At 37.4% G+C, this 22139-nt stretch overlaps 1 protein-coding gene across 23 annotated transcripts in view; it reads left to right on the top strand.

Annotated features, from left to right (window-relative positions):
- The window catches only part of ITSN2 (intersectin 2), a 126442-nt gene that overhangs the window by 64058 nt on the left and 40245 nt on the right, over positions 1–22139 (top strand). For all 23 annotated transcript variants that reach the window (XR_015136523.1, XM_086325752.1, XM_086325763.1 and 20 more), the window contains 7 exons: positions 6641–6777; positions 9609–9745; positions 10748–10845; positions 14530–14696; positions 14990–15134; positions 18283–18488; positions 20403–20467. Coding sequence is in view for 22 of the 23 variants with exons in the window: in XM_086325752.1 (XP_086181878.1) it covers positions 6641–6777; positions 9609–9745; positions 10748–10845; positions 14530–14696; positions 14990–15134; positions 18283–18488; positions 20403–20467 (955 nt within the window). In the remaining variant the exon portion in view is untranslated. The remainder of the gene's footprint in view (positions 1–6640; positions 6778–9608; positions 9746–10747; positions 10846–14529; positions 14697–14989; positions 15135–18282; positions 18489–20402; positions 20468–22139) is intronic.

Raw genomic sequence — 22139 nt, 5'->3', positions numbered from 1 at the left:
AAGTGAAAAGTGAAAGTGAAGTCTCTCAGTTGTGTCTGACTCTAGCAACCCCATGGACTACAGCCTATCAGGCTTCTCCGTCCATGGGATTTTCCTGGCAAAAGTACTGGAGTGGGGTGCCATTGGTTTCTCTGCTTAATTGCCTACTCAAGCCAAATATTTTATTGCTGAATTCCCAACACCTAGAACAGTGCATGGAACATCATGGGTGGCAGTACATACTTGCTGAATGGATGAATGGTTTTGAATGTTCTCAGTCAGAAGATAGGCAGCATTTGGAGTTATTATTGGTATAGAGTTTAGAAGAAAAAAGTAGAAATTAGTCAAAACCAGTAGGAAACCATATATCCCAGATTTTAAGAACACTTCTCATTTCATATAATTTATTCTTTTAAGTAAAAGCTACTTTTTTAATTCAAAAAAGGAAAGAAAAGACTTGAAGGAGATAGTAAAGAGAGAGAGAGGGAGGGAGGGAGGAGAAAAGTGAGAGATTGAGACTTTTAAAGTGGTGATAATTGATGGAATAAATTTCCAGGGAAGCAGATTAAGATATTCTTGTTCTTCAAGATAAAAAGAATACTTCCAGTATAGCATATGGGGATAAGATAGGCATGAAGTCAGTTAAATTTGTTGGTGGAGAGTAGGAAGTTGACAGCTTCAAAACTTAAAATCAGAAGCAAGTTGGATCGTTGCAAGAAATCATGAATAGTTGAGGACATGGAATAACTCAGACTAGAAGGAAATGGATTAGATGCAGGAAGGTTTAATGCTTTTGAGATGGAAAGATGAGGGAGATCCAGTCTGGCTTAATGTAGCAAGATTATTGGCTGGTAGTGAGGAAAATGAATGGAAGATTGGGAGATTTCAGGAGAGAAAAGTAGCCGTGAAATAATACATCTCAGTGTGGCTAGAGAGTGCAAGTTTAGTAGAGGAAAGCAGTCCACATCCTGAGCAGCGTTGAATGCTTATTCACAGTTGGAGTTCATGAATTTAAAAAAGAAACAGCATGCCTAATTGTCTTTTTTCTTTCCACCAAAGTTCAGCTGCTTGTATGTAAGCACAGAAAAGGGTAATGACATAGATTCATAGATTTAAACAGGTTTGAGGTTTTAATAGACATGGGCAGAGAGGGACGAACAAGAAAGCTATAGATCTTAACACAGTAATTATGATAAAATGAACTCTAACATATGTTCTGAACATGAAGGGATATGAAAAGAGGAACGGCTGTTGATGGAAAAAGAGAGGATGATGGGGTCAGCAGAGCAGAGGTCCCAGAGAGGTTGAAAAACTGTTGAAATGGATGCGTCAGATATAAGAAAAGCTTGAAGGATAAGTAAGAACTTATGTTTGGGAAATGGGATACTGATCAATGGTAGTTTTCTTTGAGATGATGACAAGATATAATAATGCAAGTGATAGATCAAATGGACCCCTCCCCCCCAAAAAAAGAGGTCATCATTGAGGAGATCAGCCTGAATTTAGGTTTTGATGGGGTTATCTATGTGGATGTCAAAGATTGGGAGAATAATGAAAATGAATGAGTGAGGAGCAGTGACCAGGTGATTGATAGATGACAGTAAAGAGGAAGGGGAGGGTGGAACTACTGGATGGTATTCTGAGCCTCAGAAGCACAGAATTTGTACGAGTGAGGAGAAATAGTCATCTGGAAAAGGCAATGAAGAGCAACGAGAATACTCAGGCCAGAAACCCAGTCAGTCATACTTACTATTACCTCAGGCCAGAAACCAGGTAAACCGTCCTCAGCCAGGCAGTCATATTTACTATTACCAGAATGGCCCAACTGACATTACGTGTCTCCTGATAGGATGCTCTGAGAAAGACACATCACTTCTATGCTGTTTTTGCCAAAAATACTTCATCTGTGTAAATGTAAGGAAATAATTAGGCAAACCCAAACTGTGGTTTGGTCTATAAAATACTAACCCACACACTAGAAATGTGAATCTCATAAAAAAATGGAAGAGACCTCACAACAATGAAACAAAGTGTATGGTCCTTGATTGGATAGTGGATCTAAAAAAAAGAAAGCTTATTAAGGACAGTGTTTACCCGATTGGGAACATTTTTGGAATAAGAGTTCTGTATTAAGTAATATTACTATGTCACTATTAACATTCTTTAGTTTGGTGCTGACGTTAACACTATGTTATGTGTTATATGTTATGTGGAATAATGAAGACGTTCTAGGGGGTGAAAGCATCAGTGTATGAAACTTAAGTCAAATTTTTTGTAAATCTGAATATTTTCAAAAAGAAAAATTTAGAGTTGCAAAATGTTGTCAAATGTTTATGAAAATGAAATAGTAGTTTAAGTCTATTTTTAAGTTACAGCCAAACATTGAGAAATGAACAGGAGATGTGGGGTAGTGTAAATGAGCAGATTCCTCATATTTCATATCAGGAGTCAATAATTATTTTCTAATTCATAAATCAAGCTGTACTAATAATAGATAAGATTATTACAGGCTTTCTCTGTGACTGGCACTGTCCTAATGTTTTAATGTTTAATGTCCTAAATGTTTTACTTATATTAATTTATTTAATCCTTAACATTACCCCTGTGATATACCTTCTATTATTGGTTCACATTTCACATAGAAGTAAATTAAGCTGCCTAGAGTCACACAGATAGCAAAAAGAAATTCAACCCAGAGAGTCAGGATTTGACCTTAAATGGTTATATTAGGGAAAAAATGAAAATTTATTAGCTAAGTGTTCAATTTAAGAAGCTAAAAAAAGACTAGCATAATAAAGGAGGAAAAAAGTAGAAGGAAATAGTGAAATAGAACACAGATATTTAATAGAAAGAGTTAAGAAAACCAAATTTTTACTTTTATAGATTAAAAAATTAACAAACCTTTGGCAAGACATTTTTATAAGAAAGTAAAAGTAAAGTTAGGGGTAAAAAGGAAAAATAACTGAATACATTGCAAACAATAAGAGGGAATATTATGACAAATTTTGCATATAAATATAAAAACATAGGTGAAATGAACAAATGATTTGTTAACACTGATTCAAGAAAAAAATAGGTAGCTCTATTGTCATGAAATATTTTAATTCTGTAGTGTTCTGTAGTCTCCTCTAAAACAGAGTCCAGACCTGGAATTTTACTGACGGAATAAATAACTCCAATTTTATACATCTGTTTCAAAATATAAAAGAGGGAGTATTCCCGACTTATCACATGAAACTATCATAAACCTCATAATTTGATAAGAATAGTGTGAGAAAGGATCATTATAGATCAATTTAGCATAGAGGCAAAAATTCTAAATAATATTGAAAAGTTTAATATGAAAATTTATAAGATACTCAGCTATGACCAAGTAGGATTTATCTTATCCAGGCAAAGATGACTTGATATGTAAAAATGTTTTACTGTAATTTGCCATATAAACAGGTTAAAGGAGAAAAACAATATGCTCATCTCTCTAAATGCAGAAAAGGTATTTGATAAAATTTAGCACCTATTTATGATTAAAAAGTGAAAAAGTTATTAGCATACGAGGAACAGAAGAAAACTTACTTAACTTGAAAAGAATGATCTGTTGTTCTGTTAAGATGGAGAACAACTCTGTTCGTAAGTGCATATTGTTTACTTGTTTTCAGTTCATTGATTATTTTTAAAATCGAAGTATAGTTAATTTACAGTGTTGTGTTAATTTCTGCTGTCCTGCAAAGTGATAGTTAACTATTAGATTTAACCAGGACCTCCTAGAAGCATGACTTAACTCAGAGGAGTGAGTCTAATGATACTTTCTAGGATCATTGTAACTCAGGTAGAGGAAATGTTTTTGACAAGCCCCATGGTACTCTTCACATCTTACTAATATGCATAGACTATGGTTTATGTACGGTTAAGAGTGCCTGCAATGCAGGAGACCCGGTTTCTATCCCTGGATCTGGAAGATCCCCTGGAGGAGGACCTGGCAACCCACTCCAGTATTCTTGCCTGGAGGATTCCATGGACAGAGGAGCCTGCAGGCCACAGTCCCTGGGATCACAGAGAGTCATGCACAGCTGAGTGACTTACCTTACCTTACCTATGGTTTATATATTTTCATTCACCCAGTAAATACTAACTAAATAACTGTAGTCTACCAGGCTCTGTCTTGGCTGGGATTATCTTGATGAAAGACAGTCCTGTTGTCAAGAAACTCACTCCAGTGGAGAGACGGTCATACAGTTGGAAGATGCTGCCTATGACAGGAGAATGTACATAATGCCTTGCAGAGCGCAAAGAAGCTCGTTAATTCAGACACAGGAGGAATGGCTAATGAAGGAAGACTTGGAACAGTATTTTTCTTTTAACCTTTATGTATTTATTTGGCTGGTCTTAGTTTTGGCATGCAGGATCTAGTTCCCTGATCAGGGATTGAACCCAAGCCCCCTGCATTGGGAGCATGGAGTCACTGGACCACCAGAGTAGTCCCTGGAACAATATTTTAAAGGACAAGTTAGAGGGCTAACCTTGCAACCATATTAAGATCAGACATTAATTTGGCTCCTCTCCACTTTGCTTTTAAACTTACAATTCTCCCTTTTTATGACTTCAGTCAGTAATATAGCTAATATTTATTAAGGACACACTTAGTGCCCTACACTATTGTAAGCATTTTATGTGTGTTAACCCATTCAGTTCTCATAGCAATGCTGTGGGGCATGTACTGTAATTAACCTCATTTTACAGATGAGGAGACTATGAGGTTTCCTAAGGTTACTCAGCTAGTCACTGACAGAGCCTGATTCAGATCTTGGCGGGTATTATTCCAGACCCATGCTCCTGAAGTCCTTTCACTAAACCAGGCTACTTCTCCATAGAATGTAACCATGGTAGTCTTCTGCTTTTCAATAGAGTCTAGAGAAAAGTGCAACAGAGAGAACTGAGATCTGTAAGAGAACTGAGAGCTGAGATCTGTGAAAACTTTGCTATGAATGGTGCTATTTGTACTATTATTGTCTTAAGTCTTGATCTTAGACATTTTGGACATAGTCTCTGGATACCACATTTATTCAGTTAAAAGGGTTCACCTATAAAATATTTTTATTTCTGAAAAGAAATAAAGCTTAGGCTACTTTCCTTTGTTTGCTTGTGACTTGGAGTTTTTATTTTCGTGTATAGATAGATGCCCCAAGACATCTTTTACCAAAAAATTCTATCCAAATGTGGTCTAAGCTCCCACCTTTGCTGTGAAGCTTCCTTTGTTTACTTTAGGTTTTTGTGGTAGTTTCTTTGTTTTTGGAGTTTTTTCCTCTTCCTTATCCCAGCCTTTTTCTACTGTCTTGTTCAGGATTCTATAGATTCCAAGTAAAAGAAATTCAGTTCAAAATAGTTAAGCTAAAAAGAGTGGTAACTGGAAGAATACTAGGACCACTAACTGAATCAGTAGAAGGGGCAGTTCCTAGACATGGGAGTGAAGTCAGAGATTTGGTTCCCCAGCACTCCTCCTTGCTCCACCTCTCTCTCTCTAACCTTTGCTTCTCTCTTTGCTGTGTTGACTTCATTTCTACCCCTGATGGCCTCACTAGAAAATGGGGCAGCCCCAGGTTTACCTTACCCTCACTTTAATGAGTTTAGTGAGGGAAAGGCTTCTTTCTCCCCTCCTCAGTATATCTGAATCCTGGGAAGGGATTGTGGCCCAGCTTGGATCATGTGCATGTCCTTTGCACCAGTCATTCTTGCCAGGGGAATGAGGTGCTATGATTGTTCCGATCACGTGACCACACTTGGGTGGAAGTGGGAGGAGCACTGAGTGTGACAGACTCTTCAAAACCACATCGAAGGGTGGTTTTCAGGGGATAAAGCAACTTCCCCAAAGGAGGAAGAGGATGTTAGTAGAGAAGGGGAAGGAGTACTGAGTGGATAATCACAGGTTTCTACTAAGACACTCAACTATGTTCCAGATTTTGGCACTTTTCTCTATCTTGAGGCTGAATTCTTTGAAGACAAGGACTATAGACTCAGGAGTCAGATGGTCTTGATTGGATCCCCTATGAATCTTTATAGCATTTTGCACAGAACTAGATGCTCAATAAACATTTAATTCCTGTTTAATACTTTTCATTATTTTGACCCACTCTAGTTGTGGTTTTAGGTAGACATTATCTTTTCCATTTTAGTTATTAAATTATTTAAATTAAATAAATATTGCATAATTTATTAAATAATTATTTCTGTGTTTAGTTCAATATCTGACTGGATAAAAGTTATGGATAACTTGCTTCAACTACACATGTCAAAACTATGACTCAACAAAATTCCTCTTCAAATGTTGTAACAAGCAAACTGTTTTCCCTGAATTTTTAATGGATTGCTTTTCTATTGAAAACAAAGTACCAAATCAAATACTTGGCTTGTAAAAGATTTTTGTTCCTTAGGAATGCATTAGTATAAAAGTAGTTGATTTTAACATAAATTTGTCCTCAGTGGCTATATACCTTCAGTACTTAATGTATTCAAGATTTTTTTTAATCATCTTTTTTAAGACTTTTAATCTTTTTTACTTTAGTTTAACTTGCTTTATGATTTTTATATTTAAATACAGTTGCCACATTTTTATGTAAGGCAAAAGTATTTAAATCCATGCCATATTAACTTTTTATTTTCTCCTTAGGAACTGAGAGAAAGTTACAATACACAGCAGTTAGCCATTGAACAGCTTTATAAGATCAAACGTGACAAACTGAGGGAAATTGAAAGAAAAAGATCAGAGTTAATACAGAAAAAGAAACTAGAAGATGAGGCTACAAGGTAATGTAGTTGATAAATTTATTATACTGTATTGCTACTAAAATTCTAATTTTTGTTGCCCATATCTTTAGTTTGACTATGAAAAATATAAGGGGAATAAAATTATTATCCTAAGATGCTAATTAGATTCTAAAGTTTAGAAGTTTAGTCCTCCTTTTGCAGACTGAGTTTACAGTAACCAATTGTAAATGTTCCCTTAGTGAAAACTACAGGCTTTGGAGTTCAACCTGGGTTATCTTGATCTACCATGAACTTGGTTAAGTCACTTTACCTTTTGGAACCTCAGTTTTTACCATCTGAAAAATAGAAACAGTAATGCATATCACATAGCTAATTCAGAATTAAATAAGATTAAAGAACCAACTATAGTGTTTAGTAGGTAATAAGCACCATTATTTTTGTCTCTCCATAGTAAATCTATTACTGTTTCCTGAGAAATCATAAAAACCAAGTACTTAATTTTATAGAGGGTAATATTGAGTGCAGAAATGCCATGTTGATACAGTTTTCTTTATATATATCTGGGCTACATCAACTGCCTACATTTGTAGCAAAGAAAAGTGAGACAGTTGTGTGTCTGAAGCATAGAGCCATTCATTTAGAGACTGCACAGGACTTTTTTTTCTTTCCGTAAGATTCTACTTCTGATACTTTCCTATGTTTCTCCCAAGTTCTCTAGTATCAGAAATTGTTATAATTAACAAATATCAACACACCAGCATTTCTTCACCCTGGAGAAGAGTAGAAGAGTAATGTCCATGAAATAGCTACTGGGAAGACAAGAAAGACACATTACCATATAGCAGGCCTCTTTTCTTACTAACTTCAGAATAACCACCTCAGCACATTTTTATTTAATGGTCACTGTGGACTGTGATGCAGGTAAACTCTGGGTTACTCCTTGTCTCTAGATTCCTTATAGTTCTAGTAGGGGATTCAGACAGCTAAGCAAATAGCTGTAACATTTTTTACTCCAAGACTCATCCTTTTGTGACTCCCTAGCAAGAGATACTGGAATAATATAGATGTAGAGGCAGTAAAGTTTAAATTAAGGAGATTTTTATCCGCCACCTAACTTGTGCAGCATTGTGTGCCACAAGGGAACTGTACAACGGCTGCACCGCTAGTCACTGTGCTCAGGTTTTCTGTTGGCACATGCGAGTATCTTGATATCTCTCCATCATTGCTCATGGTTCCTTTCAGCCCAGTAGACCATATTAGTAATACACATTTTCATTTTATTCACCATCTTCACACATTATCCTACTTTAGTAGAGGGAAGCAATCAGAACATGTAGGATTGGTTCAGAGCTGGGTCTTAGTACTATATCTTGATTTCTTGGCCACTTGCCCAGCTATGTTGCCTTCTTACTCAAAGCTATTGGTAATAGTCAGGTTTTCCCATTGTTGGTCTGGTCTCTTTGCCTTGTGTCCAACTTTTGAAGCATCTTCTGGCCCTGGACCGGTTTCTCATCCACAAACTTAGAAACTTTACCAAAATTTAATTTTATATTCTCTTAACTCTCTCGTCTTTTCTTTATCCCAATAAATATGTGGCAAGTACCCTGATAGTGGTGTTCATAATGCTATGACAATTTAAATAAAGGTAGGTTGGGTCATCCTAGACATGAGAGACTGTCAGGGAATGTTACCAAGAAACTAGGAAAGGGAATATTGGTTGGAATTAAGTCAAGACTGCTAGAGAAGCATACTTCTGAAAGGAGAGGTGGATGTTGGTTATAGAAAATAGTAGAAAGAGCACTCTGCAAAGTGATAGAAGGTGTAGGAGGGTTTGCAGAGGGTTGAGTGGAAGCTAGTTGTGTGATAATGAACCAGGAGTATGAAGTATAAGACATTGGGGGATGAGGAGAAAGGGTTCATGACTAAGTGGGTCTACAGTTTTTAAAATTATCTAGGATTTCCAAATTCTTCCAGGAATTATAGGAATAGAGATACAGAATTAAGCAAGACTTTCACCTTCGTGGGGCATAAGTGCCCCCCAAAACCCAGGATACATCAGTCACAGCCCGTGATAGTGTTTGCTGAGGCTTGAAGAAGATGTTAAATTTGGTGGTGACTGCTCTGCCTTCAGTAAGATCATCAAAAGTATGTGCAGGAAGAGCTGTGGTGAGCATTAATTCTGTATGATCACAGGTCATCTTGACTAGCTAGAAACGAAGCTGCAGCTGTATCAAATGTCATAGAAACTTGTACAGAGGCATAGACCTCTCCAGGAAAAATGATCTGTTAACCAAAATCTAACAAATGAAAAAGACTTTTAAATGATAATATAAGAAGTAATCTGTCTGTCTGGAAGCATTTCCTATTTTCACAGCAATGACTAAATCCCGAAAACAGGGATTAGCTAGGATAGTGAGAGTAAGAGTTTGATAGCAGTCTTGGTGAAGAATCTAGAGAGAAGGAAAGGAAATTTAAATACAATTTTTATATTTGTTTTCTGATTAGTTGCATTTTAGTTTTTTACCACTTTTTTTCCCTTGGGTTTAGGAGGTTGGCTGGCAGGAAGAAATCTGGGAGTGTGAGAAATTGTTAGTCATACACTTCAGCTCATCTGTTTATCCATAGTTTCTCTCTTGATTAGTTGATTGACTAATTGGTTTTCTCCTTCAGCCCTGATTCCCCATGGTTTCTCCACTCCCCCTCACATGTCTTTGCTGTATGTAGTAAATACATAATTATGTTTAAGATTATATTTAAATATATAAGAAATATTAATTTTTCTTCAGTTTGTCAGGAAGAAGATCTATTATATTTTTATTTTGCATGAAAGAAATTTAGGACATTATGCAAACTTTTTCTTTTTTATAAAGGAAAGCAAAACAAGGAAAAGAAAACTTATGGAAAGAAAATCTTAGAAAGGAGGAAGAAGAAAAACAAAAACGACTCCAAGAAGAAAAAGCACAGGAAAAAGTTCAAGAAGTGGAGCGGAAAGCTGAGGAGAAACAAAGTAAGGATAAGGATAAAAATAATTGGTTTGATTTTTCTGAAACAGAGCAACAAAAGCAACAAGAAAAAAAGGTTCTAATGAGGCAAGAAGAAAATTTAAGTGGATGCTAATTCTTTTTCTAATTTAAACTTGGATGAGAAATATGTAGTCTTACTAAAACAGATTGAGGGTAGAAATCTTAAAATGACGAAAAGAAAGTAGTCATCACTACCGATGCATAAACCTGGACACAGTGTTCATAACTGAAGTAATTTAAAATACTTTATTTCACTAGTGTAACTAAACTGTTTATTTTAATGGAGTAACAGTAAACTGTTAAGTCTTTGCACAGTGAAATTTTCTCAGATGATATACGTTGTTTTTAGTACCCCTTCCCAGTGTATTTCTAAAATATTAACAACTTAAGTATTATTGTATCTTTTCTGGATACGCATATTTTTGAATCATTATTAATGATACAGTGTATTAAAAATTTTTTAAGTTAAAGCATTTATTCTACAAATGAACAAAGTAAAATATCTTTAGTAAGTCTAGTATACTTGTGAGCCCTTCTGCTGTGTTTGGTTTTAGAACCATACTGATGAATCTGTAATTAACCCTGTTTATACTGACTCACTTCCTCACTTGTGACCTCCCTTTTGTATTCATCTTCCCTGTGATAGTCTGACCTCCACAGATTAAATTAAGCCCCTTGCAGCTTAGTCTCCCTCCGCCTGGCACAGCTTGGTCACCATCCTCGCCTTCCCTTATCCATGCGTGTGACACATCCTGCCAGTCCTCTCTTTGTTTTGCTGCATCCTGCTTAAGACAAATATCCTTGTTTGTTTTTTATATTGATTCTGTGACTGTTAAAAATACTTAAAGCCTATATCAAATGGATTCTCATTATACTGTTTGGTGCTCAGTTTGTTTGTTTTTTTTTCTTTTTGAGCTCTTCATTGAGTCATAGCAAAGATGTGTATCTATGAAAGAAGCAAATAATGATAATAATCTTCTCTTTAGGTGAGCCAGCTGGTACTTTGGTGAATTACAGAGCGTTATATCGCTTCGAAGCAAGGAACCATGATGAAATGAGTTTTAATTCTGGGGATATAATACAGGTTGGAAACAAAGTCTTTTCTTTTCTCATGAATAAGCTGAGTGCACTGTACTATATTACTTTCAATAATAATATTGAGTATACTATTATGGGGCTTCCCTGGTGGCTCAGACAGTAAAGAATTATACAGTAATTTACCATTTTAAAAATACATCTTCAGCATCACCTCATTTGGTTCTTAAGACATACTGCAGATCTGCAGAGGACATTACAGGTAAGGAAGACTTACATAAGCTGTCATCCTCAGTGGCACGCTGCCAGCATGGAGTGCGAGTACATGTCTTTTCATTTCTAAACCCAGTGTTCTTTTCACTAGGCCATGCTGCTTTATGCCATAAAAAGTGACACTGATTTTATTTTAATAAATTACAATGGCATTTGGGAGAGCTAGTTATTTTCTGACAACCATTAAAAGAGTTGAAAGAGTTAGGTTCTGTAGTTCTAACTAGATGCAGAACAAAAAGGATTTTATTGTATAATCACATGCCATGTAAAATGGATGAATAAGAGAAGATGCAGGGAATAGCATCGATTGAGCTATTGTGATACATTAGGAAGAATACAGGCTGTAAAAGCATAGCGACTTGGATTTTAGTCCCGTCTTCAGTTTTCTTCTTAGAAAACAAAGGTTAGATTACCTAGCCAGTGTCTGTTTCCTTTTTTTAACCTGCGTTGTCACCAGTTTGGTGTATTTTATCAGTTGAGTAGCAAAAGCTGAATGGTACTTGGACTAGGGTTTACAAGAACCAACTATTCAGATGCTCAGTATCCTCCCCAGCTACACACTGCTTCTGTTGCCATTGCCACAGTGGCCATGCGTAGCTGCTCCTCAGCTGAGGGAGGTCCATTACGTAGGCAGCTTGAGTCCCCAGTCCCCTGACCCTGCCATTCCTCCTTGTCTAGTTGGCGGTGATGAGGTGGTGTCCAAGAATGAAGAAATACAGCCTGTCTGGGCATGTCTGGCCAAGAGCCTACTTATATTTTTGATTATATCTTTTGTTTCAGCAAATTCTTGTTGGAGGCTACACTAGGCTAGGGATATAGTAAACAATTCAGTCTCGGCTCTGAATAAGTTTATAGTTCATTGAGAAAGATAGATATCCCAAAGAAGTAGAAGAAGGGTGTGGACAGCTGCCCACTTTAGAACAGATCTCTCCCACAGTCAGAGGGCCAATCTGGTGGTGGTGACAGCAGGAACATAAGGTTGGCTGCGAGTTTCTTGAGTGTTTATGTTCTTTGCCGAATCGTTGATGTAAAGAATGTCATGAGTTACTGTCAGATATCTGATTTGGAGGCTTCCCAGGTAGCACTAGCGGTAAAGAACCTGCCTGCCAATGCAAGAGATGCAAGAGATGCAGGTTCAAGCCCTGGGACAGGAAGATCCCCTGGAGGAGGGCATGGCAACCCACTCCAGTATTCTCACTGGAGAATCTCCATGGACAGAGGAGCCAGGTGGGCTACAGTCCATAGGGTTGCAAAGAGTTGGACATGACTGAAGCAGCTTAGCATGCATGCACACACCTGATTTGGACAGCTTAGTTAATAATTGTGTTCATTCACTAAGAGAGGAAGATTAAAAGGAGGAAATTTAAGTGGGAATTATAATGAGTTCAGTTTGGAATGAGTTTCAGATTTCTAGGCAGCAGTTACATATCCAGAGGTATCTAGAGAGATCTCTGGAAAAGGTCAGAGGGGGCCAGTTTGGATGTCATTAGTGTGTTGTGATGGTCATTGAAGACGTGACTGTGGCAGAGCTCCCCTAAGGGGGAATAAAGAAGGGGGAACGTGGCTGAGGGAGCACTCTCTGGGAAGCATGGACACTGAGGGATTGTCAGAGGAAGGGGAGCCAGAAAAGAACGACTAGAGAAATAAAGAAAACAGAGTGTGGTGTCAGGGGATTTTGAGAAAAGAGTGGTCCACATGTAAAACAAGACAGTGCTTTAGAAAAAATAACCACTGTATTAGCAGCAGCACAGTTACTATTAACCTTGAGAAGAAGAGTATTCGTTGAGTGGAATAGTGGAGGAAGAGGCCGAATTTCTGTGAGTTGAGGAACAGTTGGAGGGAAAGAAAGAGGAGACAGTGAGTATATAAAACTCTTGAAGGAGCTTGGCTTCTGAAGGGGAGAAGGAAGTGAAGGTGGAAAATAATGACAAATGTGGATTGAGGGAAGTTGTTCTGTTTTCTTGTTTTTTTAACTTGGCAGAAGCTTGACCAAGTTTAATGATAGAAAGGGTCTGCAGAGAAAAAGGGTTAATGATACCAGAAAGAGTAAATTACAAATAGAGAGAGACTTTTTTTCCCAATTAAGCTATAATTTACATTTAGTAAAGTGCACAGCCATCAGTGAGTAGCTCCAGTAATTTATACACATATGTAAATCTTTGAAAGGGCTTCCCAGGTGGCTCGTGGTGAAAGAATCCACCTGCCAGTGCAGGAGATATGAGTTCATTCCCTGGGTCAGGAAGATCCCCTGGAGGAGGAAATGGCCACCCACTCCAGTATTCTTGCCTAGGAAATCCCATGGACAGAGGAGTCTGGCGGGCTGCAGTCCATGGGGTTGCAAAAGAGACACGACCTCGAAAGTAAAACAATGACAACATAAATCATTGAAGCCACCATTCATATCAACACATAGAACACAGAACGCTCAGGAAGGCACCTCAGGCCTCCCTGTCAGACCTCTCTGTTCTGACCAACGGATGGAGACGCGAAAGATTCTTGACAACGTGGAGGGCTTGGGGTCTAGAGCCCAGGAAGAGGGAGAGGTGGAAGGACTGGGTCATTTTCCTTTGTGGTTGGAGGGCTGGATGAAAGAGTGGATGGGATCATAAATTTTGCTGAAGTAGAGGTGATGTCAAATCTGAGGGCTTCTGTATTGTTGTTAAGATAGGAGGCAAGATCTAATCAATTTAATGCGAGAAAATGGCAGAGGAGGTTTGAGAAAAGTGAAATAAATTAGAAATTCCTCTGAACCCTGGCAACATTTTTCATCACAACCTGTTTCTAGTCTTATCTGTTAATGCTGTTTTCGAAGTAATAGTTTCTCTAGGCCTGTGAGAATTTATGTAAAATTTCCTAGCTTAGGTCTCTATGTTAATTGCCAACTAGAAATTAATTATAATCATAAATGACAAGTATAAAATTGATTAAAATTGACTGCTTACAAAGCAAATCTGGCCTAACTCTGAAGAATAAATGAATGGGCAGTTTCTTTTTCATAAGGTTGAAAATATTAGGAAACAATATTAAAGAAATTATGCTTTTAAAAGTTGGTAAGAAAAAGAGGAAGTTAGTGTTTGAACACCAGTACTCATACATTTCAGTAATTCCTCACCTTGAGACCAAATATTTAAATCAGGTTTAGGTTGTATAATTCCTGGGGTTTGTTATTCTTGCCTTCATGGAGATTCTACTGGTCTTTGTGAACTATTTTTGTGTATTAACTTGGATAAAATTAAAAATTTAAGTTTAAAAGGGCACCTTGTCAATTGTTAGAGGTAGTAACCTATTGTAGAAAATGCTTTAACCATGTAGTTCAGTTCAGTTCAGTCGCTCAGTCATGTCCGACTCTTTAGATGGACTTGATTCTGAAAATTAGGCTGCTGGACAGTGTTCTGCATCTCTTCTCTTTGCAAATATGTGGCTTTTCAACCACTGCTAATTCTTCTTTTTGTTTCCATAGGTTGATGAAAAAACTGTAGGAGAACCTGGTTGGCTTTATGGTAGTTTTCAAGGAAATTTTGGCTGGTTTCCAGGCAATTATGTAGAAAAAGTGACATCAAGTGAAAAATCTGTGTCTCCTAAGAAGGCCTTACTTCCTCCTACAGTATCTGCTACCTCAACTTCTGAGTAAGTTTTTAGCTAATAATGGAATTTATATGTCACTGCACATGTTTGAATCCCTAATATGTATTTGTGTTAACCTGATATTTAATCATGTTGTAATCTGCACTGGACTCTGTCAGAGTACCTTTTGTTCCAAATTTAATACTGAAGTTTAGTAAATAAAAACATAGGTCATGATTTTTTTTAATAATTTGTGTTTAAGCACAATGTATATTATATATGAGTAGATAAATTGGTAGTACTTCATTAGATTCTAAACAATTAAGTATACTTACATCATATTGTTATATTTATAGATCACTTTCTTCAAACCAACCAGCATCTGTGATCGATTATCGAAATGTATCTTTTTCAAACCTAAGTGTTAACACATCATGGCAGAAAAAATCAGCTTTTACTCGCACTGTGTCCCCTGTGTCTGTATCACCGATTCATGGACAGGTTTGTATGTTTCATTTTTGTGTGTTTTATTCTTTGACATTGCTCATGCTTCATGTAAAATAGAATGAAGATTTTTGCACAAAGGCTTCATTGATTCATTTACCAGTTTGTAGCATTTTGTTTTGGTTCTTAACCATTCATATGTGATACAAAGTTGAAATTATTAGGGATTTCTCAACAGTTTATTCTCTTAGTAACAAGTTGGTACCAGCTAAGGTTTCTAAACTCAAAATATCATCTTTACAAATTTGATTATATTCTTAATTTGTAGTTATTGTAAGAAGAGCTGTGGGCTTGGGGTTTTTTTTGTTTGTTTGTGTTTTCCTTAAATAAGTCATTGTGTGAGAACTGTATTACATGTGTATTTAGCCTCTGGTCTAGATGTAAACAAGATGCAAGCATTTACATTGCTGGTAGTTTAGTCTCTAAGTCATGTCAGACTCTTGCAACCTCATGGACAGGCGCCTTTGTCCATGGGATTCTCCAGGCAAGAATACTGGAGTGGATTGCCATTTCCTTCTCCAGGGAGTCTTCCCGACCCAGGAATCGAACCCTGGTCTCCTGCATTGCAGGCAGATTCTTTACAGACTGAGCTATGAGGGAAGCCCATTGTTACATTAACATTATTAAAAAGAAATTGCAGACTTTATCAGAATAGAGTCCTGCAGATTTCACCTTATTCAAAAAATGTTTATTGTGTGACCATAGGTCCTAGGCATTTATTCTGTGCTAGAAATTTAATGGAAGAAAATTCTGTCGTTAGTCATCAGCTAATGAAGACACAAATAAAAAACTGTATGAGAAGTGTTGTAATGAAGATATTTTATGAAATCCTAAGGGGTATACAGAAGAGAGAGTATTTCAGTTCAACCAGTGGGAATCAGAGCAGGCTTCACAATAGGCTTCACAATTTCAGTAGAACCCTCAAAAATGAGCAAGCTTTTAACAAACAGAGAAGGAAAGTTATTCCTGTGAAAGAACAATTTGGGGAAAGTCACTGAGGCATGTTAACACAGGAGTTTATAGGAAACAAGTATTGTTTATAGTGTGGCTAGATTACCAGATTCATAAAGAAAGTGTTAAAATGTAGTTGGAGAGAGAGGTTGAGATTTATTTGTGAAGCATTTAATGTCATACTAAGCAGCTGGCAGTGGAAAGTCCATGTGAACGTCCCTCAGTCGTGTCTGACTGTTTGCGACCCCGTGGTCTATAGCTTGCCAGGCTCCTCTGTCCATGGAATTCTCCAGGCCAGAATACTGGAGTGGGTAGCCGTTCCCTTCTCCAGGAGATCTTCCCAACCCAGTGATCGAACCCAGGTCTCTCCCGCATTGCAGGTGGATTCTTTACCAGCTGAGCTACCAGTGGAAAGCCCGTGAAGGTTTTCAAAAGGAGAGTTGAGTTGTGTATTTTAGAGAGAGAACTCTGGCAGTCATGTAGAGGCCAGATTGGTAGAAGGAAGCAAAGGGAGGAGACCACCAAAGGGAGGATATTACAGTAGTAACAGGTGATGCTGTGAATCAGTGTCACAGTAGTGAAAATATACAGAAGAGGAGAGGGACTTAAAAAAGTATTAGTCAACCAAAATTTGGCAATCCATCGAACGTGAGGAATGAGGAAGAAGTTGAAGTTAAAGATACCTCTTCAAGGTCTTTAGCTCAAGTGACTGAGAGGATGGTGGTATCATTGTACAATGTAGGAGGAATGGGTTTGGTGAGTTCTAAAAGTGATTACATTTCAGATGTATAACTTAGGTATTTGTATACCTAAGCATGAGGGCCAGGCCCAGCAGGCAGCTTGATTTACAAGTCTAGAGGTCAAAAGATAAAGTTACAGTTAAAATATAGATTTGAGGGCTTCTCTGGTAGCTCAGTGCTAAAAAAGACCCCTGCTAATGCAGGAGACATGAGTTTGATCCCTGATCCAGGAAGATCCCACATGCCACAGAGCAACTAAGCCTGTGTACCACAACTACTGAGCCTGTGCACTCGAGCCCACGAGCTTCACCTACTGAACCCATGCACCCTAGAACCTGTGCTCTGCAACAGGAGAAGCCACTGCAACAAGAAGCCTGAGCACCACAGCTAGAGAGTAGCCCCCACTCCCTGCAACTAGAGAAAAGCCTGAGCAGCAATGAAGACTCTGCCCAGCCAGAAATAAATAAATAAAAGTATATAAATTTTAAAAGATACAGATTTGAGAGATCCTAGGCATAAATAAGATTTTAAGAGAAATCATGTGAAACAGGAAGAGAAAGAGGCTGGACCAAAGAGGAGCCATCAGTCACCAGACTGTGAGCTTCAGAAAAGTGGAGGGGTTTCAGTGATGTCACCACCAATCAGAGATCAGGGAAAGAAAGGGTTTGAAGAAGCTTTTGGCTCTGACGTTATCAGTGACCTTGTCAAGAAGTTTAATAGTAAAACAATTGCAGAACCTAAATTAGAATGGACTGAGAGGTGAAATTGGAAAGCAAGTGCAAGATTTCTGTTTCTTTAAGAAAGTTAGAAGTAGAATTAAGTAGAGAAGTAAAGACATTAAAGATTCAAAAGAGAGAATTCACGAAGTTACAAAATATTTTTAGAAAATGGGAGGACCTGGTAGAAAGTTTAGAGCCCAGGTAGAGGGGTTAGCCTTATCAACAAAACAGAAACACTCCTTCCTCTGAGAGAAGACAAGAAAGGAAGAAGAAGAATATGAAGAAGTTAGGAGACAGAAAACGAAAGTGGAAAAGGTCGAGCACAGCTGCATCTCCATTCCTTGTGGAATAAACTGGATCCACTGCAGTGCGGAGACTTGCAAGTGAGGAAAGAAAGGTTTCCCTTTTCATTTGTTACCTGATACATACTTAGTGGGTCTATGAGTACGCTTCTTCAGTACAGGGTTTGCCTTCCATACCCATGGTGCTTAATGCCAAGGTGTCTCCTTGAATGTTGGGTCTTTAAATTCATAGAAGGCTATTCAGATGGTTGTCTGTCATACATAATTTTAAATCAGTAGATTAAGATTATCTTAAGTCATCATTGATAATAACTCACCGCCATACCAAACCAGTCTGTTGTTTGAGCAGTAAGTATGTTATATCCTGGGAAACAGAAATGACAGTTGTCATTGTTTTCTGTTTGTTTCTGATTTTGTGGTTTTGTATTCACAGGGACAGGTTGTAGAAAACCTGAAAGCACAGGCCCTTTGTTCTTGGACTGCAAAGAAAGAAAACCACTTGAACTTCTCAAAACATGATATTATTACTGTCTTAGAGCAGCAAGAAAATTGGTGGTTTGGGGAGGTTCATGGAGGAAGAGGATGGTTTCCGAAATCTTACGTCAAAATCATCCCTGGGAGTGAAGTTAAGCGGGAAGAGTAAGCACTTAGTTTTGTGTGTTTACATGAGATGTGGATGTTGCCAGTTTCACTGATGAGTCAGCCAAAGTACAACTGGCTGTGCAGGAAAATTAGAAGTTTAAACTTAAGTCTGAATATCAGAATGGTGATTCCTAGAGTGAAATACCTAAGGTATTTGTACCAGTTTTAGAATATCTTTTATTCTAGTTATTTCAGATTCCTAAAGTTTTCAAAGTGCTTAAAATTTTAGATCGTTTGCTTTCTTTGCACCAGCAGGTTAGAGAAGTTATTGTTCATTTCCTTTGGAGCTTTCTCCCTTGTTTACTGTGAACTGTCAATATTTAGATAAACCTTTACTGAGGGCCTTGCCTCTGCCTTTCCCATCTCTGGATCTCCAGAGTTCCTTGCAAAGGTCACCTTTCTTGGTGCTCATGACACACTGTGTTGTAGCTATTTCCCTTCTTACCTATATTCCTTATTAGATCATAAGCTCTAGGAGGTGGGATTCACGTCTTTTTTGTTCGCATTTTAGATTTTCGATACCTAGTGTGACCTTAATGCCTAGTAGCTGCTCAATCATACTTGCTTAGTGAAGAGAGGAGCTAACGAAAGAACACACGAATGAAACTTTTGCATGAACAAAAAACAAAACCGGATGGGGTCTCTGGTCTTTATTTCCCAGTCTGTAGGGGAGTCAGGTCATCAAACATCTTTACTACCAAGAACTAAGTACTCTAATGTAGCTGTGGATAATTATCACTTGTGTTTTATGTGGAAGTTGGTCTAAATAGAAAAGCAAAATGATTTATTGAAAAGGAATGGGGTCATTGGAAATTAAGATCCTTGAGTTCTGATTCTATTTTTGCCAGACTGTATGGGGTAAGCCTTCTTGGTCTCGAGTTTTTTCATTGATTTAATGAAAATAACTAAAAAATCTTTAAAAATTCTTTCAGTGCTAAGGTTCTGTACATTAATTTTTAGTTCAAATGTCAGAAGACATTTACTTTTCAAACTGACGTGGAATTCTAGAGCGTGTGATAACAGTAGCAACAGTAATAGCTGATGTGTGTGCTGGCACTGTGCCAGACCCTTTATGGTAATTATCTTATTTAAACTCCATAACATTTTACAGAGAAGGAACACATAGACACAAATAGGTTAAGTTTAAATGCTTAAAAAGACATTTCTTCTAACTTTTCATTCGATTACTGATCCTTTCTAACAGGGCACGCAACTTGAAAACCTATAGTAATGGAGAATTCAGCCAGGCAGTCCATTTGGTGTGCCCATGAGTTGTAGTAAGAGTCCACTTTTAACCCGAAAACTGCTTCACTATACAATTTGGTCACATAATTGGGGACCCCTGATATATATACAGATGTCTGGTTCTTACTGCCACAGTTTTCTAGATTTTTTAAAACAGTTTCCTAGGTTAAATTGAAAAATAAAAGCTATATATGTTTCCAGATGTAAAAATAAAGTGCTGTTATTTTTATATATTTTAAATGTACTGTGCTGTAAACAAGTAGTAAAATTTATAATTGTCCTTATTTTTTTCTAACCAAATCCAGCCCCATATGTGCTTCACCAAATGACTGCCCATTTACCAGTGTGTAATGTCTTTTAGATTTAGAAAAGCCAAATAACTCACATTTGAAGAACTATTTATAAATCATATTGAAATTAAATGGATTTTAAAAATTTAGTAGTTTGTAAGTAGGCAGTTTATAATCCACTAAGATTTTGAAGTGTATGAGCGTATTTCTAGCTTGTGTACTGAGACAATATTTCAGTTAATTTTAGCCCTTAAAAGAGCACACTGCTAAAAACGTGCTGTCTTCATCAAACCGTCTTTCTTTTTTATTTATGTGATGATACCCTTTTTATTGTATTATTATTGTTTTTTATCTGTTTTGTGTGTTTATTTGGCAGACCAGAAGCTTTGTATGCATCTGTAAACAAGAAACCTGCCTCTGCAGCCTGTACAGTGGGAGAAGGTGAGCTTTGGTTAATTTGTAAATTGGATGGAGGTCAGATTAGCTACTGACTAGTTATATAACTGACTTCCCACAGTTGTTACTCTTATTGCTTTTGTGTCTTCAGTGTTAAAGTGAAATTAGAAGAAACCTGCTGCCACTCTATTTCACATGAATATTTAGGAGATAGAAAATAAATGACTGAAAATACTTGACACTTTAAAAAAATCAGTACTATAAAAGTTCGTATCAGTTCAGTTCAGTCACTCAGTTGTGTCCGACCGTTTGCGACCCCATGAACCGCAGCATGCCAGGCCTCCCTGTCCATCACCAACTCCGAGTCTACCCAGACTCATATCCATTGAGTCGGTGACGCCATCCAACCATCTCATCTCTGTTGTCCCCTTCTCCTGCTCTGTCTTTCCTAACATCAGGGTCTTTTCAAATGAGTCAGCTCCCAGTAGCATATTGGGTATCTACTGACCTGGGGAGTTCATCTTTCAGTGTCCTATCTTTTTGCCTTTTCATATTGTTCATGGGGTTCTCAAGACAAGAATACTGAAGTGGTTTGCCATTCCCTTCTCCAGTGGGCCACATTCTGTCAGACCTCTCCACCATGACCTCAATAAATAAATAGATAAGTGTTGAAATAGCATAAAATTTTTTGTTTTCCTTTTATTATATATTATAGATGTTTAAAATATAAGGAAATTTTAGTACATTTAGTTGTTTATGAATTGCCTTTTTTTTTAGCCACACTGTGCAGCTTGTAGAATTTTTAGTTCCCTGACCAAGGATTGAACCCAGGCCCTTGGCAGTGAGAGCATGGAGTCCTAACAACTGGCCCACCAGGGAATTTGCTGAATTGCATTTTAATTACAGTATGGCACATAAATCATTAAGTAGGATTTGAAATCAAGATATACTTTAATCATAAATACTACAAAGAAATTTTTGTTGCCCCTTAGGTGGTTTGACTATCTTAATTTTGAAAATGTGTTGAAAAATGTCTATCCTTACTTCAGACAGTGTTTTTATGTAATAGTTTTATAGGTTTATAAATGAATTGTATATATCCATTGTAAAACTAGTTGAATAGTTTACATTTTGTTTATATTGCTCAAGAAAATCAGTTTAATAGTAATTTAAACAGTTTATTCATTATCTACTACATTAGAGATTCTATTCTAAAGCCTAGAATTATGTTTTATTCATCATATACAAGGATGAATAAAACACAGTTTCCCAGGTGCTAATAGTAGAATGGGAAGGATAGGCATATGATTGTAATAAATTCTAAATGAAAACACAATTTTGAGTAGGACCTATGAATCCACAGAGGTGGCCACATTGAATCATCTTAAACAATGAGTAGGGTCTTGCTTAGTGATGAAGGAAGAGAAGGCTTGGTGGACAGAGGGAAAGGCGTGAGCCAAGGCTCAGCTGTGAAAGGTTAGGAAAGGAAATTGAAGTCGCTCAGTCGTGTCCGACTCTTTGCAACCCCATGGACTGTAGCCTACCAGGCTCCTCTGTCCATGGGATTTTCCAGGCGATAGTACTGGAATGGATAGCCATTTCCTTTTCCAGGGGAATCTTCCCAACCCAGGGATCGAACCCAGGTCTCCCTCATTGTAGACAGATGCTTTACCGCCTGAGCCACCAGGGAAGTCCTAGGGAACTTGAGTTACCAGCA

The sequence above is a fragment of the Bos grunniens genome, chromosome 11 (genome assembly GCF_055505025.1).
Source record: "Bos grunniens cultivar Pamir isolate PY7600 chromosome 11, Bosgru_T2T1.0, whole genome shotgun sequence".
NCBI lineage: Eukaryota > Metazoa > Chordata > Mammalia > Artiodactyla > Bovidae > Bos > Bos grunniens.
This window is presented reverse-complemented; position numbering and strand designations above follow the sequence as displayed.